Source organism: Podarcis cretensis (genome assembly GCF_951804945.1).
Source record: "Podarcis cretensis genome assembly, chromosome: 3".
Classification (NCBI taxonomy): Eukaryota; Metazoa; Chordata; class Lepidosauria; order Squamata; family Lacertidae; genus Podarcis; species Podarcis cretensis.
The window spans coordinates 103,852,456-103,874,382 of record NC_137172.1 but is presented as its reverse complement, the minus strand read 5'-3'; the positions used below and the strand labels follow the sequence as shown (position 1 = coordinate 103,874,382).

General features: G+C 41.3%; 1 protein-coding gene across 3 annotated transcripts; it reads left to right on the top strand.

The window, feature by feature from the left end:
* The first annotated feature begins 725 nt into the window (after positions 1–725).
* RNASEH2B (ribonuclease H2 subunit B) lies at positions 726–21,208 on the top strand. 3 transcript variants are annotated; one of them, XM_079970077.1, is made up of 11 exons: positions 726–860; positions 3,837–3,908; positions 5,506–5,613; positions 6,026–6,102; positions 6,765–6,879; positions 7,929–7,993; positions 9,470–9,575; positions 13,917–13,998; positions 15,299–15,341; positions 16,594–16,674; positions 18,128–18,380. In XM_079970077.1, exons 1-11 carry the CDS (start codon positions 779–781, stop codon positions 18,233–18,235), a joined length of 939 nt encoding a protein of 312 aa, XP_079826203.1. In that variant the 5' UTR covers positions 726–778; the 3' UTR covers positions 18,236–18,380. The 3 variants fall into 3 exon arrangements, with proteins under 3 accessions (XP_079826203.1, XP_079826202.1, XP_079826204.1); XM_079970076.1 differs by having other exon boundaries at positions 6,762–6,879; XM_079970078.1 differs by lacking the exons at positions 16,594–16,674; positions 18,128–18,380 and adding an exon at positions 19,975–21,208 and having other exon boundaries at positions 6,762–6,879.
* Positions 21,209–21,927: the final 719 nt, after the last annotated feature.

Here is a 21,927-nt window from a genome sequence, read left to right as displayed (position 1 = left end):
GCTGCCTGCCCATAGGGAACAATGTGTAAAGTTCCAAATTTTACAAAGTGAAACAGTATAAAGTTCGCCTGGCGCCTTCATTATACACCTTTAGGCGCCAGGCAAAAGCGTTCTTTTTAAACCAGGTCTTTGTTTGATTTGATTGACATTCTATGCCCCTTTAAAATCTGGTTCCTTTTGGGGGGGGAGGTGTTATTGGGTTGTTGTTTTTATTTTGATTATATATAGAAAGATTTTATATTTTGATTTTGTTCTGTGAACCGCCCTGAGACCTCCGGGTATAGGGTGGTATACAAACTTAATCAATCAGTCAGTCAATCAATCAATCAATCAATCAGTCAATCAATACCCAGCCTTGTCACTGAAAGATCTCCAAGTTCTCCAAGTGACATACAGAATACTATATATAAAAATATACACACTGCTGTTGCTCTGCCAAATGACTTGCTTCAATTATCCAAAAGAAGTGACTTCAAAATATAAAAGTAAAGTATTATCAGAAATTTAGAAAATATAACAAAAACAGGGCTTTTCTCCCCCCTGGGGGAACTCAACCGGCACCTTTAGTGTAACAACTTCATTCCCTAGAAGAAAAAAAGCACCGACCAAAAAACTAATATGTATAAAACTTGTCTTTGCGCGTGGACGCCAAGCGAAGAAGTCTAGCGAGGACATTCCCATGCGACGACCCGCCAGCTGGCCCGCTTGTGCACCTCTTTTAGTTTTTGTATGTCTAGGGTTCTAGCGAGGGGCGGGTCCGCAGCGAGCAGAAGGCAACATGCCGGCTGGCAGGCAGCGGCTCTTGGAAGCCTCCGCGGGGAATGGAGGCAGCGGCGGCCAATGGGTGATCGTGGCGCCAGGTGAAGAACTCCTTGCAAAGAGGCGCGGGGAGAGGGCGGCTGCAGCTGTGAAAGGATGGGCTCTTTTTGCGGGGTGGAGGTGGAATCTCTTTTCATTTGAATGGATGGATCTTCCCTCCCTTGTCCTGAAGTTATGTTGCCCTCTTGGGGCAACGCGTGTCTGTGCGCGCGTGTGTATGTATGTATGTATGTATGTGTGTATCCCCTAAAGGCGTTTCTGGAGGATTTGATCAGTGCCATAAGGAACAGAAAACATCTCGGCGAGAATTCGCAGAAACGAAACTGGAAGTCACTTCCTGGAGCACTTGGTGCTTTTTTTTTTTTTAAAGAAAAGGGGGAGGTGGGGGAGCCTGCTAGCAAGATAATGAAAATATGATCGCTTTTTTAAATGAGTTGTGGCCGATAAAGGCCTCGATCCAAAGAGCTGCTCTTACACGTGTCCAAGGGGGTCTGGACTTGTTTTCCTCAGTTTACTGCTGCGCTACGTTGGGACAGCTACCATATGGCCCCAGAGGATTTGCTGTTTAGAGCTGGTGTGTGTGTGTGTGTGTGTGTGTGTGTAAAGAGCATAAATATATATACTGAGGTCATCCCTAAGGTCTTGCTCTAGCATCTCATTGGATCACAGCCATAATCATACGGTCCAGTAGCACCTTAAAGACCAACTAAGTTAGTTCTTGGTATGAGCTTCAGATATCTGAAGAAGGGTGCATGCACACGAAAGTTCATACCAAGAACTAACTTAGTTGGTCTTTAAGGTGCTACTGGAAGGAATTATTTTATTTTATTTTGTTTTGACTATGGCAGACCAACACGGCTACCTATCTGTAACTATAATCATACCGGTTTGTATTTCTGTGGCGGTCGCAGTCATGAGCGGGAATTCATGGTAAAGCTAGTTCTTTGAACGCAACGTTGGAGACCACTATTAAAATGCTGCAGCATTTGAACTGACTTCTGTGACATGCAGACATTGCAGATTTTTTTTTAAAAAGCAGGGGGTTTGCCAATATTTGCAATGGGTGGAGAAGATAGGTCAGAGAGGACCTTCTCACAGTTGTGCCCTTCTTTCTGGCACACACATGCACGTGCATGCATGTCAACTTTTGTGTGTGTGAGAGTGTGCACAAAGTGTGGGAGGATGAGACACAGGAAGCAAGGGTTTCCTCTTTCTCCTGTCACTCAAGTTTCTGTGTCCTCCTGATCTTCTCAGTCTGAACTCTTTCTCCTCCATTTCATCTGCCTCTGAGATGGGATTCTGACCATGTACACATGACCTGGTGTAGCCAGGATTTATTTTCAGTGGCGGGCAGGCTTTATATTTGGGGGGAGCAGAACCAAGTTATCTGCAATGCAATTGGTCAGTTAATTATTTTTATTTATTTACTTGATGGGGGGAAGCTGCCCTCCTGGCTACGCCCATGAGTCTTTAACATATCAAACTGCAGGAGTGGGAGCCTGCCAGTTAAGACTGTTATCCCATGTGGCAAAACAAACACTCAGATCCCCACAAGGAAAGATCTAGCACACCAGGGAAAGATAGAATCATAGAATCATAGAGTTGGAAGAGACCACAAGGGCCATCGAGTCCAACCCCCTGCCAAGCAGGAAACACCATCAGAGCACTCCTGACATATGGTTGTCAAGGCTCTGCTTAAAGACCTCCAAAGAAGGAGACTCCACCACACTCCTTGGCAGCAAATTCCACTGTCGAACAGCTCTTACTGTCAGGAAGTTCTTCCTAATGTTTAGGTGGAATCTTCTTTCTTGTAGTTTGGATCCATTGCTCCGTGTCTGCTTCTCTGGAGCAGCAGAAAACAACCTTTCTCCCTCCTCTATATGACATCCTTTTATATATTTGAACATGGCTGTCATATCACCCCTTAACCTCCTCTTCTCCAGGATAAACATGCCCAGCTCCCTTAGCCGTTCCTCATAAGGCATCGTTTCCAGGCCTTTGACCATTTTGGTTGCCCTCCTCTGGACACGTTCCAGTTTGTCAGTGTCCTTCTTGAACTGTGGTGCCCAGAACTGGACACAGTACTCCAGGTGAGGTCTGACCAGAGCAGAATACCAGAGCAGAAGCACTATTACTTCCCTTGATCTAGATGCTATACTCCTATTGATGCAGATGTTGTGGTCCAACATGTTTCCTGTTGGTGTGAAGTTTCTTTTATGTCAGGTGACATTCAAGCCCACGCAGTATTTTACCACATCACAGCTCTTATTGCTATGTTTTGTTGCGTGTGTAGACTAGGCCTACAACTGTGGGGAATGAGGGCTACTCCCCTGTCCTGCTTTTTGCCTCTTCTCTCTTCATCTTAGCTGTTGCTGTGCTTTGCACTGCTCTCTCTTTTCTTCTCCTTTCTTCTGCTTTGCCTTCCAGCTTCAGAAAGCATGGAGAGAGCAATGGCTCTGCTTAGCTGTGTTTTCAGGTAAAATTAGGATGAGTAGCATGAAATGTTGTGGCAGCTCATACATACTCTCTCCATTCCTATGAGTGATGATGATGTCGACTTGGTGAATCTGAGTGCACAGCTTCTAGATTGCAACCCTGTTTAATAGAAGTCTGTACAATGGTACCTCGGGTTACATACACTTCAGGTTACATACGCTTCAGGTTACAGACTCCGCTAACCCAGAAATATTACCTCAGGTTAAGAACTTTGCTTCAGGATGGGAACAGAAATCGTGCTCTGACGGTGCGGCAGCAGCAGGAGGCCCCATTAGCTAAAGTGGTGCTTCAGGTTAAGAACAGTTTCAGGTTAAGTACGGACCTCCGGAACGAATTAAGTTCTTAACTTGAGCTACCACTGTATTCAGAAGATAGGGGCTCACCTGATCTCCTGGGGGCAATTCTTACTCTCCACAGGTAACAAGGGAAGCTTCAACCATATTTACAATAATAGTATTTAGATGTGAATATTTTTAAATATATAAAGAGTATATCTCACTTTGGAATTTCACTTTTTTCAGAATCTGCTACTAATCTGCCAAAGAAGCCGGGCTCTGAGCCTTTATTTACAAAACTGCGTAATCCAAGTACAGGCAAGTCTGAAATTGTAATTCTTCCCTTACCTTCAAATTTGAATTACAGTTGTACCTTGGTTCTGGAACACCTTGTGACCCGAATGTTTTGGCTCCCGAACACTGCAAACCTGGAAGTGAGTATTCTGGTTTGCGAACGCTTTTTGGAAGCTGAATGTCCAACGTGGCTTTTGCAGCTTCCGATTGAGTGCAGGAAGCTCCTGCAGCCAATCGGAAGCTGCGCCTTGGTTTTTGAATGTTTCCTGAAGTCGAACGGACTTCCGGAACGGATTCCGTTTGAGAACCAAGGTACCACTGTATTTCCTTTGTAGGCTGAAGCTTTAAAAGGACGTGTTAAAAAAAGAATAGGGCTTTTGGTCTATTCAGTAAATGTTTTCTGTAAGATTATGTCTGTATGTTTCTGTATGTTGTGAATTGTGTTTTGCTGTAAAATACATGGGTTTGGGGGGCTGAGTTAAGCTGCCAACTGTTCCTCTGTCCCAGAGCTAATAAAACAATGGCTACATCCAAGGCATATTGTTGTTGACATCCGTCTGTCTCGAGAGACAATGGAGTGTGCCGCTGGGGGTGAATTAAAACCACTGTGTTAGGAGCACTACAAGCCTGGGCAATGTGTATGGAAGTCCTGGGCTGCCCAGATCCATGTCAGATTTCTTTGAAATTAATTCTCAAGGGTCAAAAGGACCGAGATATGTTGATCTCACATGATATCTGTAATAGACTTAGTTCAGACATCATGCCAAACTAGCAGTTCGAAAGCACGTCAAAGTGCAAGTAGATAAATAGGTACCGCTCTGGCGGGAAGGTAAACGGCGTTTCCGTGTGCTGCTCTGGTTTCGGTGTTCCGTTGCGCCCGAAGCAGCTTAGTCATGCTGGCCACATGACCCGGAAGCTGTCTGCGGACAAACGCCAGCTCCCTCAGCCTGTACAGCGAGATGAGCACCGCAACCCCAGAGTCGTCCGCGACTGGACTTAACAGTCAGGGGTACCTTTATGAGCTGCCTGCTTGTGCACACAGCCTGAGTCTTCCTTCTCTCTTCCTTTCCTGGAGCAAGGAAACAAACCACAGAGTTGACTGGCTTGACATTCTGTCCAAACCAGTGTTTGTGTTCCAACACCCCGCCCTGAAACAAACCACAGTTGTGGAGCGCTTATTGCTTCTCTCTACAGTTAGCATAACATCCAGATGTGATCCCTTCCAAACGATCATTAAGCTTCCTAAACCATGGGTCGGCACGGGAGTTGTCAACTATTTTGGACCCATGGGCACATTTGCAAACCAGGAAAACAATGGTGACCCCCCCTTTCACCCATGCATTGCACAGCAGCCTATTCTGTTAGCTACAATATAATGCTTCTTTGCAGCCTAAGGGGTTTCAGCGGGTACCTGGGAAGGTCTCTGTGGGTGCATGAGTTGGCAATCCCTAGTTTCAGTGTGATGCTTAAACTTTTCTATTTGTTTAAGTTTCTTTTGCACTTAAGGTTTGCATATACTCCGGCATTCTCCTGAGAGTTTACTTTCCTCTTTTGATTGGGGGTGCCTATTGGCAGCTTCAGAAATCCGAAACCAATATCTGTGTCGTCGTCGTTTTAACAGGACAAGCAGCCCTTTACTTGTTTGGAAGTGATGGCCGTCAGGTGTTTGAAGTGAAAGCTTTTCATGAAGAATACCGGTCGTGGTTTATAGGCGAAGCTGTTCAACATGGTGAGCAGTGTCCTCTTTCTCCATTTGCGGCCTGATCTTCAAGCAGTGATTCCTCGTGATTTTAGGCATACACAGATTCCTGAGCTACTACAGCTTAGTTTATCCTCATTTACATGTAACGACCTGGGCGAAGCTTTATGCTTCCATTGCCCTCAATTCAGATCTGTATAAGAATATACACAGGAACATAGGAAGTCTTACACCAAGTCAGGCCTCATAGCTCAAAATTGTCTACATGGATTTGCTCCTGGATAAAGAAATACGTTTGAGCACCCAAAATCAAATAAAGAAATATTTTATTTGGGGTATAGTACCTGTTTCTTTACTCAAGGGAAGATTGAATTTATCAAGGGAAATTACTATTATAATTATTTATCTATTGTCACGATGATGCTTTTTTATATACTTTTAGATGGACGGCTATTATTTGCTACACCAGTGGATCCCTTATTTCTTTTGTTGTTTTACCTTACCAAGGCAGAGAAAGAGGTAGGTAACTCGAAATTTTTAAGGATGCCATTATATTGCTTTTCTCCACAAACAACTGTAAATTAATGCTCTAAAGTAGGTAGGTGTTCAAGTGTTGTAGTCAGTAGCTCCACTACATATTATAGTGTGTTTGGGTGCTACCTGGTTAGGTTGTCATGGCTGTCACTTGAAATGATTAAATTATGTAGAAAACAACACCTGTAGGGTTTCAAGCCAAACTGGAACATGTATTGTGAGGAAGAAAGATTGGCTATTCCAGAGTTCTGTCCGTAAATCTTTCTAGTGAGAGTACAAAATCTTGTTGCCTTTTGGTCTGCTAATTCTGTTGATGCATTTTCACTTGCAGAACTTGTATTTATCCTTCACAACAAAGAGTCACTAGGAGTTTAAAATACTGGCTTTTTTTTTTTTAAAAAAAAACACCACTTTATTTAAAGACCCTTCATTAAAGAATTCTGTTGCCTTTTTCATCAGTCCGAAATAACTGTTAATGCTTCGCTGTTCTTTAATTTATTAGCAGCTTTTGGTAGTACCTGTCAGCCATCCATCTCTAGCTGAAATTACCTGGCCACCAAAAAAAAAAAGAAAGAAATTCTGGCAAAATATTTTTGAATCACTTTGATCCGTTCACCATTTTGATTTATCTTCCCTTTTTCCAGCAGGGAAAGTTTCAGCCTTTGGATCAGTTCCTGGTAGACGAAGAGTTCTCTTCCTGTGCAATGTTGCTTAACTGCAAGAACGTTTTGCAATCTGTTCACCACCTAGCAGATGAAAAAGGTACAAGATCTGACAAATAAAATGAGCAAGCAGCATTTGATACAGGTTTTACAGTCCTTTGTCAGTTCATGCTGTTAGGGCAGTGAAGGTTTGTCACAGTCAGCCTTCCCAGGGCTTCACAAGCCATACATGCAGAAATAACTCCCAGTGAACCATGTCAAACTATAGAAGGTCTGTATGAGGGAGGCCACTGAACGCAAAGTATTCATACTTTCACAACAGTTTCTGCAATTGTGAGTGCCAGGAATGTAAGCTGAAACTCTGAGTGTGTTCAACATGCCCCAGTTGTAGAGGGAGGGACTGTAGCTTAATTAGTAGTAGAGTACATTTTTTACATGCACATGGTCCCCGGTTCAGTCCCTGACATCTGTAGGCAAGACTGGAAGAGAGCCCTCTCTGAAACACAGGAGAGCCCTGCTAGTTAATGAGCAAAATAGACCAATGCTTATAAGGTTGTGTGTGTGTTTTTCACTGGTAACCTTGTGTGTGTGTGTGTGTATATGTATATGTACAGTGCTTTTTTCTGGGGGTACACAGGGGTACGCATACCCCTAAACATTTTGTGAATCTAACGGGAGAAGAAACTATTTTTTTTTTAAAAAAAATAGCTTCTTCTCTAGCACAGTGAATTATCAGTTCCATTGCTACCTCTGATGACGGCCTCATTTCCTGGCCCAGTGTTTCCCGAGTCTCAGATGGAAGTGAGCGTTTAATGTGTGAAGTAGGAGTTGGAATCTAGCACGGTGATTGGTCGGTTTTGTTGTATTTACTGTATTTATTTACCCCGATTTGAATTATATAATGGTGATTTTCTTGAGTCAAAATGAGAGTACCCCTAAATATTTTTTTAAAACGAAAAAAAAAGTACTGTATATATGTGTGTGTGTGTGTTTATAAATGTGTTCAGTGGTAACTTTGTATGGATGCTGAAATAACGTATCTACTGCAATGTCTTATTTCATGTCAGAGCGGTATATAAATTCAACAAATAAATATATAAATGTCATGAAAGTACAAACCTAAATACGAGGTGACTCTTTTTGTCTCAGAAATAGGTGGCCGGAAATTTTACAAATACAGCGAGGAGAAAGCACTGAAGTGGCTGAAGAAGAAGGTATCGTTTTGTTAAAAGAGATTCTTTTCTATTGTGATGAATTCTGAATATTATATGTTGCCTTGTACAAAAGCCAGGGACTCTAGTTAAAACTGAAAAAATGTAACAGTGCTATGAGGATGCAGCTGATTTCTAAGGACCTTCCTCTTCTTTACCTGCACTATTGAATGCCTTAGTTACACCAGACCGGAAGGAACCTTCCCAGTAAGTGTCCCATGTTCCTATGTAATTTCTGGGACGGATTAGATATCAGTAGTTGTCAGTAATTTCCCTGCAGATTATCCCAAACTCCACCTCCACCCGCTTCCACTTTGTGACTGGCTCAACCCTTGGGCAGCCATTTTGTGACTGGTGGACTTCCATAATTTTCAGCCAATTCATGTGGAACCATGGGGGTGCAAACTTTTGAGATTTAGTTAAGTACAGAAGGCATTGAGATTGTCATAAAATATAACAGTGAAATACAGGTACCTCGGGTTACATACGCTTCAGGTTATATACGCTTCAGGTTACAGACTCCGCTAACCCAGAAATAGTGCTTCAGGTTAAGAACTTTGCTTCAGGATGAGAACAGAAATCATGCTCCGGTGGCGCAGCAGCAATGGGAGGCCCCATTAGCTAAAGTGGTTCTTCGGGTTAAGAACAGTTTCAGGTTAAGTACGGACCTCCGGAACGAATTAAGTACTTAACCTGAGGTACCACTGTACATGTGCTCTCATGCTGCACTCGATTCAGCACTTAGAAAATATGACGCTCCTGAACTAAGTTTCACATTTGCTTTGCATAGTTACTCATCTGAAAATGAAGTGGGGCGGGGGGATGGCATTCAGGTGTAATGCAGGATTTTCCCTCCCTTCTCACCTCTCCACATTTTTTTGTGAGCAGCTTAAGCTGTATCCCACTTACTCATAGACTCATAGTTGGAAGGGATCCAAGGGTCATTTAGTCCAGCCCCCTGCGATGCAGGAATCTCAGCTAAACATCCATGACAGACAGCCATCCAACCAACCTCTGCTTAAAATCCCCACTTTTTCTGCTGTAGTTGTGCTAGCTTAGTTGTGATCACTCTACAAATGGAATACCTTAGTAGCCTTTGCTGGCTGCAGTAGGAAAAAAGAGTTTGGTTAAGAAAACCTTTAAAAAGTGTATCAATAATTTGCTAAGTTTGTAGCTATTTTAACAGTAAATTGTATGCCGTAAATGCAGTCCCCTGTGATTTTCTTCTGAGCAGTTACATTTTACATGAACGGAAATGTCTCAGGAGTGCCACTTTTTTCTTGCACAATTTTCATTCATCCCACCAAAAGGGGGTTTATTTGGGCAACCGTAGAAGATTGTGACCCATGTCAGTATGGTAGCAGCTACAAATGTGTGCTAGATTTCAGTTTGTAGGTTCAGGGTTTGGCTTTGGTGGTACATTGCATGTACGCACAAGGGCAGCGATGATAAGCCCTTCTGTTTTGCGGCTTTTGTCAGGTCGACCAGACTGTCAAAGTGTTAAAAGACAATGACATACCTGTGGGTGGAAAGGTGCAGTCTGCTACATTTATCAGCGGCAAACGGAACACGGATGCCACTGAAGGTAAGGGGATTTAGGTCCCAAGTGAAATATAAAACATTTATGCTGGTAAGATTTGTACAGTACTTAATTTGTTCACATACATGATTTTCTCTTGCAGTACAGTGGTACCTCGGGTTACATACGCTTCAGGTAACAGACTCTGCTAACCCAGAAATAGTGCTTCAGGTTAAGAACTTTGCTTCAGGATGAGAACAGAAACCGTGCTCCAGCAGTGCGGCAGCAGCGGGAGGCCCCATTAGCTAAAGTGGTGCTTCAGGTTAAGAACAGTTTCAGGTTAAGAATGGACCTCTGGAACGAATTAAGTACTTAACCCGAGGTACCACTGTATTTACATTTTCCTTACTGTAACAACTCCCATATGACATCAGCTTGTGTGTTGCACTTTCCCCTCCTTCACTTAGTTGCTTTTCCAGGCATTCTTTTCAGTTTCTCTTAATTTTTTTTTGTGTGGTGTTTTTATAGTTACCAGGCCACTGCTGCTAAACACTATCAGGCTACAATGCACCCATCTCCCCCCCCCCAAACCAGTTTATGTTCCCAGCACTGCTATCCTTTTGAAGCAAAACAGATAATAGTTGCTACATAACTTTATAGCCAGTTTTATGCCTTCAGGAGTGTTCAGTTGGAAAGAGAAGAGAATGTCAGACAGGGAGAATTAACCCATCTGGTTGCCTGGGCTTATGAAACCAATACGGAACATTTGCATGGGCATCTGTGTGGTTTTCCATCCCTTTCCAATTTTATTTTCCCCCCAAGACACAACTAATACGAAGCTGACAACCATTGCTGCATTTTAATTATGAGTGACAGTCGGGACGTACCGTATTTTTTGGACGCACCTAGTTTTTGTTTTTTTTTTTTGTTTTTTTTAATAAATATTTATTAAGATTTTTTTAAAATACAAAATGCAAAAATAATAAACAATATAACATGGGTCATAACACATTTTTCAGAACTTCTTTGGACTCCCTCGCGTCTCCCACACCCACTTACATCGTCATAAATTTTTCCCAGCAATTTATCCTCTTTATTTATATTCTTAGATTTTGTTCAATTAATTTGATCTATTCTCCACAAATTTTATGTTTCCCTCAATCTCACTTATCGTCAATTTCAAATCTAATTCAATGGTAGGCAATTATTTATGATCTAGCATCCTTCTTAATCTTCAACCAAATTACAATACTTTTGTAGATAAATCTTGAATTTCTTCCAGTCTTCTTCAACCCTCTCTTCTCCCAGGTCTCGAATTCTGCCAGTCATCTCGGCCAGTTGCATATAGTCCATCAGCTGCATCTGCCACTCTTCCAGTGTGGGTAGATCTTGAGTTTTCCAACTCTTGGCAATGAGTATCCTTGCTGCCGTTGTTGCATACATAAAAAATATTCGGTCCTTCTTTAACACCTTCTGGCCGACAATGCCCAGAAGGAAGGCCTCTGGTTTCTTAGTGAAGGTATACTTAAATACCTTTTTCAACTCATTATAAATCATTTCCCAGAAGGCCTTCACTCTAGGGCAAGTCCACCAGAGGTGAAAGAATGTTCCTTCGTGTTCTTTACATTTCCAACATTTATTATCAGACAAATGGTATATTTTGGCAAGTTTAACTGGGGTCATGTACCATCTGTATATCATTTTCATTACATTTTCCTTCAAAGCATTACATGCAGTGAAGTTCAACCCAGTGGTCCACAACCTTTCCCAGTCCTCAAACATAATATTATGCCCAATATCCTGAGCCCACTTTATCATAACCGATTTAACCATTTCGTCTTGTGTATTCCATTTCAGCAGCAAGTTATACATTCTTGATAAAACCTTAGTTTTTGGCTCTAACAATTCTATTTCCAACTTCGATTTCTCCACCTGGAACCCTAACTTTTTGTCATTTTTAAAAACTTCTTTAATCTGAGCGTAATGTAACCAGTCTCGCACTTTATCCTTCATTTTCTCCAAACTCTGCAATTTCCAATTGTCTCCGTCTTTTTCTAATATTTCCCAATATTTTGGCCAGTTGGCCTCCATATTGAGTCTTTTTCGGGCCTTAGCTTCCAGAGGTGAAAGCCACCTCGGAGTTTTATTTTCCAATAAGTCTTTATATTTTGTCCAGACTTTAAAAACTGCTTTCCTGACAATATGGTTCTTAAAGACCTTATTAATCTTAACCTTATCGTACCATAGATATGCATGCCAACCAAAGGCATTGTTAAACCCTTCCAAGTCCAATACGTCAGTGTCCTCAAGAAGTAGCCAGTCTTTTAGCCAGCAAAAGGCTGCGGCTTCATAATACAACTTTAGGTCTGGCAGGGCAAAGCCCCCTCTTTCTTTCGCATCAGTTAGTATCTTGAACTTAATTCTAGGCTTTTTGCCCTGCCAGACAAATCTAGATATATCTCTCTGCCACTTCCGGAAACACTCTGTCTTGTCCACAATCTGCAATGTTTGAAACAAAAACAACATCTTTGGCAATACATTCATCTTAACAGCAGCGATTCGGCCTAACAAAGAAAGCTTCAATTTTGTCCAACTATCCAAATCTCTCTTAATTTCAGACCAACATTTTTCGTAATTATCCTTAAATAGACTCAGATTTTTTGCTGTTATGTTTACCCCTAGGTACTTTACTTTTTTAACCACAGTTAGTTCCGTTTCTCTCTGAAACTGTTCCGACTCTACATCTGTCAGATTTTTCCCCAACACCTTAGTTTTCTGTTTATTTAGTTTAAATCCTGCTACCCGACCAAAATCTTGAATCAGTTGTAATACTCTTTTTGTACTAGATTCTGGCTCCTGCAGGGTCAAAACTAGGTCATCTGCAAAAGCTTTAAGTTTATATTGTTTCGCTCCGACCTGAATCCCTTCCACCAACCGGTCCCCTCTAATCATATTCAAGAGCACCTCCAGGACTGATATAAATAACAAAGGGGAAATCGGGCAGCCTTGTCGTGTTCCTTTTTCAATTTTAAACTCTTCAGTAACCACATTGTTTACTATCAATTTAGCCTTTTGTTCTGAATATATTGCATCAATCCCATTCTCAAAACCCCGACCCACTCCCATTTCTTTTAAATTTCCCTTCATAAATTTCCAAGAGATATTATCAAAGGCCTTCTCCGCATCTATAAAGATTAACACTGCTTTTGTATTTATATCAGTTTGCAAAAGTTCCAAAATGTCAATAATGTTCCTTGTATTAGCAAACATGTGTCTACCTGGGAGAAAGCCTGCCTGGTCTTTATGAATTACTTCATTTAGAACTTTTTTAAATCTACTTGCCAAAACATCTGCAAAAATTTTGTAATCCACATTTAAAAGGGAGATGGGACGGTAGTTCTTAAGTTGTGTCTTTTCAGCTTCCGATTTTGGTATCAATGTGATGAAAGCTTCCTTCCACGATTCCGGCGCCCTCCTCCCCTCCATAATTTCATTGCTAACCTCCATCAGTGGTTGAATCAAATGGTCTTTTAATATCTTATAATACTTGGAGGTTAGCCCGTCTGGCCCTGGAGATTTGCCCGGTTTCATGTTTTGAATGGCTTGTTCAATTTCTTGACATGTTATTTTACTATTCAGGAGAGATCTATTTTCTTGTGACAGCCTTTTAAGTCCATTTTTCTCCAAAAATTGTTTTATCTCATCCTCATTCTGCGGCCCTTGAGTATATAATTTTTTGAAGTATTTCTGGAAACACTTTCTAATCTCCGTAGGGTTCTGAATGTTTCTTCCTTCAATTTCCAAATTTGTAACTGTATTCAATTTTTGTCTCTTCTTCAACTGCCAATGGACGCACCTAGTTTTTGGAGGAGGAAAACAAGAAAAAAAAATCTGAATCTCAGAAGCCAGAACAACAAGAGGGATCGCTGTGCAGTGAACCCTCTTGCTGTTCTGGCTTCTGGGATAGCTGTGCAGCCTGCATTCGCTCCATAAGACGCACACACATTTCCCCTTACTTTTTAGGAGGGGAAAAGTGAGTCTTATAGAGCAAAAAATAGGGTAAGTACTGCTGGCATGCTGCAAGCTGTCTATAGCATTCGGTGTCTGCTCTTTGCAAGTATTGATTCCGTTTAGGGCAGGTGTGAGAAGTCTTTGGCCCTCCCAACTGTTGCTGGACTTCAACTCCCATCAGCCCTAACCATTGGCCATGCTTGCTGAGGGTCAGCGGTTCCCCACATCTGGTTTAGGCCAAAGGGTGTGTGAGATGCACTGATGGGAACACCACGAAACTAAAGGTGCGGATCACTCATCACAGATGGAAGTGGTAAACTTGGGGCAGTGTTAATTAGGAGACTGAGCATTCTAAAGGAGAGATGTTTTATAGCATTTATTTTGTTTTTCTTTCAGAGGACTATATTCGCTATGCTCATGGTTTAATAACTGAATATATTTCTGAAGAGCTGAGTACTGCACTAGCTCAGTATTTGAGGTGAGTGTACAAACTTAATGTTGTAAGGGATAACTTTGATGACAATGACTGATTCCCCCCCATGCTTTAGCTCTTTATATACAGTGGTACCTCGGGCTACATACGCTTCAGGTTACATACGCTTCAGGTTACAGACTCCGCTAAACCAGAAATAGTGCTTCAGGTTAAGAACTTTGCTTCAGGATGAGAACAGAAATCGTGCTGCGGCGGCAGCGAGAGGCCCCATTAGCTAAAGTGGTGCTTCAGGTTAAGAACAGTTTCAGGTTAAGAACGGACCTTCGGAACGAATTAAGTACTTAAACCGAGGTACCACTGTATTAGGTGGAAAGGATCCACCTGTGTCTGTAATTTTCAGCCAGTTATTTTGGAACCCGGGGGCGCAAACTTTGAGAATCGCTGATTTAGTTAAGTACAGAAGGCATTGAGACTGTCATAAAATATTATAATGAAATACTGAAATTGCTGCTTTACTGCTGTTTCTGCCTTTGCTGGGTGTGTTTTTCTCTTTCCAATTTGTAAAGACCGTACACATGCACTTGATTCAGCACTTAGAAAACATGACGCCCGTGACTAAGTTTAACATTTGCTTTGCATAGTTCCTTGTCTGAAGGTGAAAGGGGAGGCTCAGGGGCCAATGTGGCCCTCCAGGTCTTATCCCAGGCCACACAGCCTTTCGAGACACACTCCTTCTCCCCAGGCCTCACCACTCACAGGCCCTTCTTTACACCCCCACTACAATATTTTTTGTACATATTACATTTTCTCCTAATGCTACTTTTATGTTTTTTAGTTGTCATTTGGCTTTGGCATTTTTGTTTCAGAACTGACACACAGGGAATACAACTTTGAAATAAAAGTAGAATTCTTATTTTTTTGTGTGGTGCATGGCTGTTCTAGCTCAGAAGTTTTTATTAAAGTTTTCACAATGCAATCAAATTATATTTAGAACAAATGAAGTCAGAGAGAGAGAGAGAGAGAGAGAGAGAGAAACAGCAAAGCAAAGAGAGGAAGGCAAAAGAAGAAAGAAAGGAGAGGATTGAAGACTAGGGTAAAGCTCGAATACAGGGCCAGTTTTACCCTAATCTTCAATCCACATACAAAAAGTGAGAATCCCCAGCTCCCACCTGGAAAGTTTTCCCCTTTCCCCAGCCTCCAACCTTGATAAAAACCCACTCTTGCTTGTCTCCCACACAAAAACTTCAAAATAAATAGATGAGGCACTTACTGATAAAATATTCTAGCTTGATAGTTCTAAAATTTGACTTCCTTAACCTCTTTTCTTTTTTCTTTTGCTTTCCAGGCTCCCACAAATCGCAAGTCCTCCGGCGGAGCCAGCATCCAAGGTAATGAATATTTAGGTACTGTTGGATACGTATCGTTTTCATGCAGTTATGCCCTGCGTTCCTTCCATCACGGAACCTGAGGGCAGTTTGCATGGGGTTTTCAGGCAGATCCCTGTTTAGGCATTGGCCAGACTCAGGTGCATAGGCGCCAACTCCATGGGGCCTGAGGGGGCCCGAGCCCCCTCAAAAATTCGTTTGGGGGGCTCTGCCCCCCCCAATAATTTAAGAAAAACAAAGCCACTCCCGATCTAGAGAGGGGGTAGGGTTGCGGGCTCTCGACCCATCAGCCCCGTGAGAAGCGGGGATTCCCCCTAGCTCATTAATATTCACCGCCCATGGCGGCAGCCAATCGGCTGCCGCAAAGGGCGGGCCCTCACAGGTTCACTTAAGGTCGGGGCAGCCCGGGGCTCGCCCCTTTCGTTCCCCCAGCAGCAGCGGTTTGGAGGTCTTGGGCCCCCCCAATATTTTTTATAAGTCGGTATGGGCCCCCGCCCCCCCAATATTTTTTATAAGTCAGCGCCCCTGCTCAGGTGAGCTTAGCCTCAGCGAGGTGGTTGCATCGTGAGCCTTCAGACCATGGTCTGGAACCCTGGAGATGATGAAAAAGAAATGCTGTACCAGAGCAATCCTTAGAGGAGAGGAAGTCAAGTCTTGAAATACTTCTTTTCCCATTCATAACAAACTCCCCACCCCCATTGATAACTGGGCTTTTTTAAAGCATCTAGCTGAAAGCATGGAACAGTGTCACAGTGTTCGGCAAGATGTAAGAAGAATGTGCAATTATTTTTAATCACAGACATTTTAACCACCAATCAAATGAGGAAGACCTTTCAAATTGACTGGTACATAGAGTATATGTTGGCAATGAAGTGCTACAATTATGCCGATGGTTTTCAAAGCAGGAGTTACACGGATGCATGCATGATAAGAAAATACACTTGTGTCTTTTGTATTAATGTCCTTGGCCTCTCACTTCCCCAGGTCCATACTACTTCCACTTTTCAGATCTCTGCTTCCTCTGCTCATAGTCTTCTTCCTTTATCCAACCATTCTCACTTAGCATTTTTCCCACCTCTGCTTGCATGTTCTGCAATCGGCTTACCCACTTAATCTAGAGGACAGGCGCTACTGCTTTGGATGACTTTATCACCATTGCTCACATTAAGCCTGAACGTTTTTTGTTTACGCTGAAGATCAGTGTATGCAATACACTGTGATTTTTATGGAGCAAATCCTCACTCTAACATTGCAGAAAAGGAAATTATCAGATGCCCCCGTGGAAGCAGAAGAGGATTACACCAAGTTTAATACTAGTGATCTGAAAAGCAAAAAGGTGAGTTGTATATCGCTTTTCTGACTAGCTTTTTGACTAGCAGCCTCATTTTCTTGTAGGATGCTACTTTACTCAGGAGAAAGTAGAATACATATTCTAAGCATGTACAGTACATTCTATCCAGTGCTATTTTTCCAGTAAAAGGGGTGTCAGAACTCACCTTGAACACCTTCCTCATTCTCTTAGAATGGAAATGGCATCCACCTGAGAGGTGCCAGAATTGAGTTCCAGGAAGTTCTGGCTGGAAAACCCCCTTAATATTATATGTGAGGAAAAAACCCATTAAGTTTTAGAATAGTATATTCTAACTAGTTCAAGAAAATATTGGTGGCGGGAATTAAAAGGCTTTCATGGCTATCCAGGACTAAAGAACTTGTAAAGCCTTTAATAACTCTGCTACAGCAGTATCCTGGAATGTTGAATCCATTCCCTGAGTTCCTCCACCCACAGTGGGCCACTTTAAGCAAGGGGTGTGTGAGAGAGCTCTGCCCATCTGTCAGTCACCTGACATCACTATGACATCAGGTGACCCATTTTTCCTTCATAGCACAGCTTGAGGCCAAGTCTTGCTATAAAGGAAAAGCAAAGCCCTGCTTTCAGCAGAGGTCAATTGCTCTATGGAGTTCCCATTGGGGAAGTCCATAGCACAGCTGATTCCATTGTTGGTGACAGCAAGCCTCCCTAGTTAACAATTTTCTAACATATTCACCCCGAGCAGTTAGGATGTTTGTGACATCAAGGCTTAGGGCTGGAGTGTAGCTTACAGGTGACACTCTTAGCTTAGTAAAAAGGAACTTGAGAATTACACACAGTACAAAATTTTGGAGCAGGCATAGTACAGTATTTAAGATGTGGAAAGAGTTGAGTAGTCTGCATAATTCAGTTCAGTTTACTCATAAAAGATGTTGGATAACCTGAGAAACACAGATTTTCAAGATAAGGAATTTGAAGCAGCAACAGTAGTCTAATTTTACTTCTTCATTTAACCTTTCTTTTTTTAAAAAAAATATACTATCTTTCATCACAAGATCTTAGGGCAGTTCACTGCATGTGTGGATGTGCATTAAAGATGTGTATATTAATCTTTGTTTTTACTGTATTATTTTTGGGATAAAAACATGCATTTAACTTCAATGTATTCCCAGCATGATCAGGATTCTGGTGTCTGTTGTTTTCATAAATGTTTGTGCCGTTTAACTGATGAAACATCCCACCTATCTAAATGTGAAGAAATGTTGCCTGGATCAGGCCGAATGCCAACCTTTTACATTAGCCAGATCTGCAAACCATGTGATTACATTGATCTAATTATCCCCCAGATAAAATATTTAGGCACATGGTGTGAAGGGATATACAAAAGCTAAAGGATATGTGTGGTTTCTGCTTGATAGGCATGTGATGTAGCGTGGAAACTGTACCTTAGTCTAACTTTTTCCTCTGTTTTTATTTCCAGGCAAACAGTAAGATGTCAGCTGCTCAAAAGGCCCTGGCAAAAGTTGACAAGAGTGGCATGAAAACAATGTCTTCTTTCTTTAGTTCAAAATCTAAAACAACAAAATGAGACTTTTGATACAGTAATTATTTTTGTATAGGCCAGCTTCTTTCTCACTTCTTTCCTCCTCCCCCCCCCCAAGTTTTCAGATATCCCTTTACTTAAAGTTAGGGCTCAAAAGTAGAAACAGTACTGTGAAAGTTAATATTGTGTACTGTTAAGCTACAAAGTGCACATTGCAATGTAATGTAATGAGGTAAAATAAATTCATTTCTGAAACAGATATTTCTTGTTTCTTGTCTTTTTAATGGATGTGGATTAGGGAAATGCCAATTGTTTCCTCCTTTTTTAAAAAAACCTGAACTGGGTTTTCCCCTCCCTATTGGTTTTTGTTGAATTTCAGAATATTAACAAATACAAAGTGCGGGGGAAATAAGTTTCTAAGGCATACAAAAACTAAAGAAGATAAGAGTCATTAGGATATAAGAGCTCATTTTTAAGAAATTGCTTTTCAGTTTTAGGAACTAACGATGTACTAATACTAGACAAATTCTAATACACTTTGCCATTAACATGGCAGTATTTTGCTTATTACATTAGTGAGCTAGATTTTTTGTTAGCTGTTATGCTTCAGTGTATGGTTAATCTCAGTTTCTCAAGAAAAGTGATGTGATACATGATTAAATGTGTTTTCTCCATGTTGTGAGTGATCCTTGCTTTAAGAATATCAGTGATTCTTTCTGTGCAATAAGGACAATTTTAAGGGACATCGTTTTAGAGAGTCTGCTGATTTAAACATAAAAGTTTATTAGAGAGAGTTGGACACTTATTGGAAGAAAGTCTCATATACAGTTACCCAAGCTGAGGTTGGAGACATCTCCTTATTAGCTAGAATGGAAAAGTAGCTCTCAGCAGGACTACAAGTTGGCCAAATAATTTTCCATATAGTGACAGTGGATCACATCCAATGTTGCTGTTCTGGTAAAACAGCTTGTGCAACCGAACTTTCCTCTCCCCTGTAGCTCCTCCCTCCATCAGTGCATCTTCAAAATCTGTCCCAGCGAGTTAAAGGACCCCCCCAGAGCAGTTTTTTTCCTGCCAATCTAAAATAGCACACATTTTGTGTGGGAGTAAATTTATCAGGAAAGATGGATGTGGGTGTGTACACACTCACACACCGTATTTTTCTGTGTATAAGACTAGGTTTCCCCCCTTAAAAATAATGTCAAAAATTAGGGGGTGCCTTATACACACCGCCATCTCGCCCGATTTTCTTAAATCTGAGTCCCCCAAAATAGGTGGTGTCTTATACATGGGGGCGTCTTATAGACGGAAAAGTACGGTGTGTGTGTGTGTGTGTGTGTGTGTGTGTGTGTTAAAACAGAAGCCAGTAACAATGTTGTTAAACTGACTCTGTTTATTCAAACAGAGGAACACTGATACGGTCGTCATGAATCCATTTTCAGCAGAGCCCCTCATTTACTAAAAGGTGGCATTTTTGTAGGGGCGTGTGTGTGTGTGTTTTAGGTTATTTTAAAAAATTGCGCCAAATGTACCAAAATACTTATGGGAAAAGAGAGCAGTTTGCTGTTTGAAACTGACTTAGAAATACAATGTTACCAAAAAATGTAAAATGGTGCCTAAAAGCAATAAAATCCAATAGCAATAAAAGAAAATAAAACAGTAAAAAGTATTTTTAAAAATGTTGTTAAACTGACTGAACTGTCAAAATCAAAGTGTTACAAATACATTTGTTGACAAATCATCTGGGTAATAATATTTATAGATGTGCTTTTTTCTTTCACTAGATGTCTGCTCGTCACCAGAGGAAGAGATGAAGGGAATGAAAGGAAATGTGGATGCCTTGTTTTAATGTGGAACATTCCTAAAACCATTTTAAAGAAATGCAAATTGTATTGTTAGAGACTGTTATCCAGGTGAGATTTGCTGGTAGAGCTGGAATACGATGAGGTCAATTTCCCTTCTGGTATGTGGTTGGGATCTCTCGCTTGAAGTTCTAGATTTTGATCTAGTACAAGTATTCCTTGTCCTTTGAGCATTCCTTGTCCTTGTCTGCTTACTGCTGTCTGCTTCCAGCAAATGTATTGAGGGGCTTGTCCACATGTGAGCATTATTTATCTGTTAATCCACTTTTCCCCATCCAAATCAACTTGGAGTATTCCACACTTGTGCATACTTGAATTTGTTTCTGAGGAGAAACCACAGTCTTTTGCATTCATACTGATAGGAGTTTCCTTTTCTGTTTGAACCTGTCTTCTCATTTGTTATTATGCCAATTAAGTAACAACAGGGAACGCACACAGATAGCTGTGCACCTTGGGTTTTTTATTTATTTGAAAAATATGCATAAGAAGTGTGCAGTAGGCATAGCCAGGCAATTGTAAATTTGCTTGTGCAGTTTTCTGGTTTCAGCAAATCTGATGGTTCTGAATTATAAACACACAAAGGGGAAGAGGCTAATGCTAGTGCCATTTCCTTGTGCAGTTTTCTGGTTTTGTGCAAATGTGAGGGATCAAAAGGAAAAAATATCCTTCCTTCATGAATGTACCAGAAATAGTTACAAGAAAAGAAATGAAAAGACTAAGGAGGCAGTGGGATGGAAGGGGGTTAGCTGAAAGTGACAATTGATCCATCCACCCCAAACTACCAAAACAAATTATTTGTGACCCTGAATGGAGTGGTTAGGAGTCCAATTTCCTGCAATTTACCAATCAAGATTTGTATTATTTGAGGGTAACGTTCTGGTATTACACAAATTACATGTGAACGCAAACCTACTGCAAACTCTGGCGTGGGCAAGCTCTAGATAATACTGTTTAATCTTATTAAGGGCTTATATAGGTAATTTATTTTCCTTTCTGAAAAAGCACAACATCTAACCATTGTGCCTATGGGAGGAAAGGTAACTGAAGGACCACTTGCTCCCAAATAAACTTGCCTGTATGTTTCTGCCTTCAAAATGGAGGCAGATGACAACAAGAGACAGTGCCTTTTCTATGGTGGTTCCCTGGTTGGGGAAAACTCAGAGATACTTGGCTTGTGCCTGCTTCACTAACTTCCTGAACTTTGAAAGGTTGATATATTATTACTGTTTCTTGCACTACTTGTACTACTGTTCTGATGGCTGGGTGTGTGCTTTTCTTCTTTATTTTTAGCAATTTAATGTTAATAATGTTATTTTTTACCTTTTTATTGGTTTTCTGTCACGGAAACTTCTGTTGAAAGTTGATATGTCAATTTTAAAAAGTAGTTTAACGAACCAGGGACTATGTCAAGAACTTTTCCCCACACATGATTCCTATCTTCCCTTAAGGCAGGTGTTTTGTTGTGGTGATACTGCACTTTCCCCAAACTCAAATCACATTATTATTTGTTTAAGGAAAATGGAATTTTTAGAAGCTGTGTGCTGTTCCTCTACCCGAGCAAACTCCAGTGTACCTTATTTAGAAGAAAGTACAAACCGTAAAACTTCCCATTGTCGTCCACCAGGTCATCTTGTTTAAATGTGTGTCTGGTTAATTTTTCTTCAGTTTTTTGGAAGCTATGTCCTGGCTCTGTTTGATACCTCTATCATCCTAGGCATGTTTATACAGAGCTATTTTTTGTGTTCAAGAGGGTTTACTCCTTAGAACAGATTTCAGGCCTAGTATTCTTGGGATAAAAGGTAAAGGGACCCCTGACCATTAGGTCCAGTCGTGACCGACTCTGGGGTTGCAGCGCTCATCTCGCTTTATTGGCCG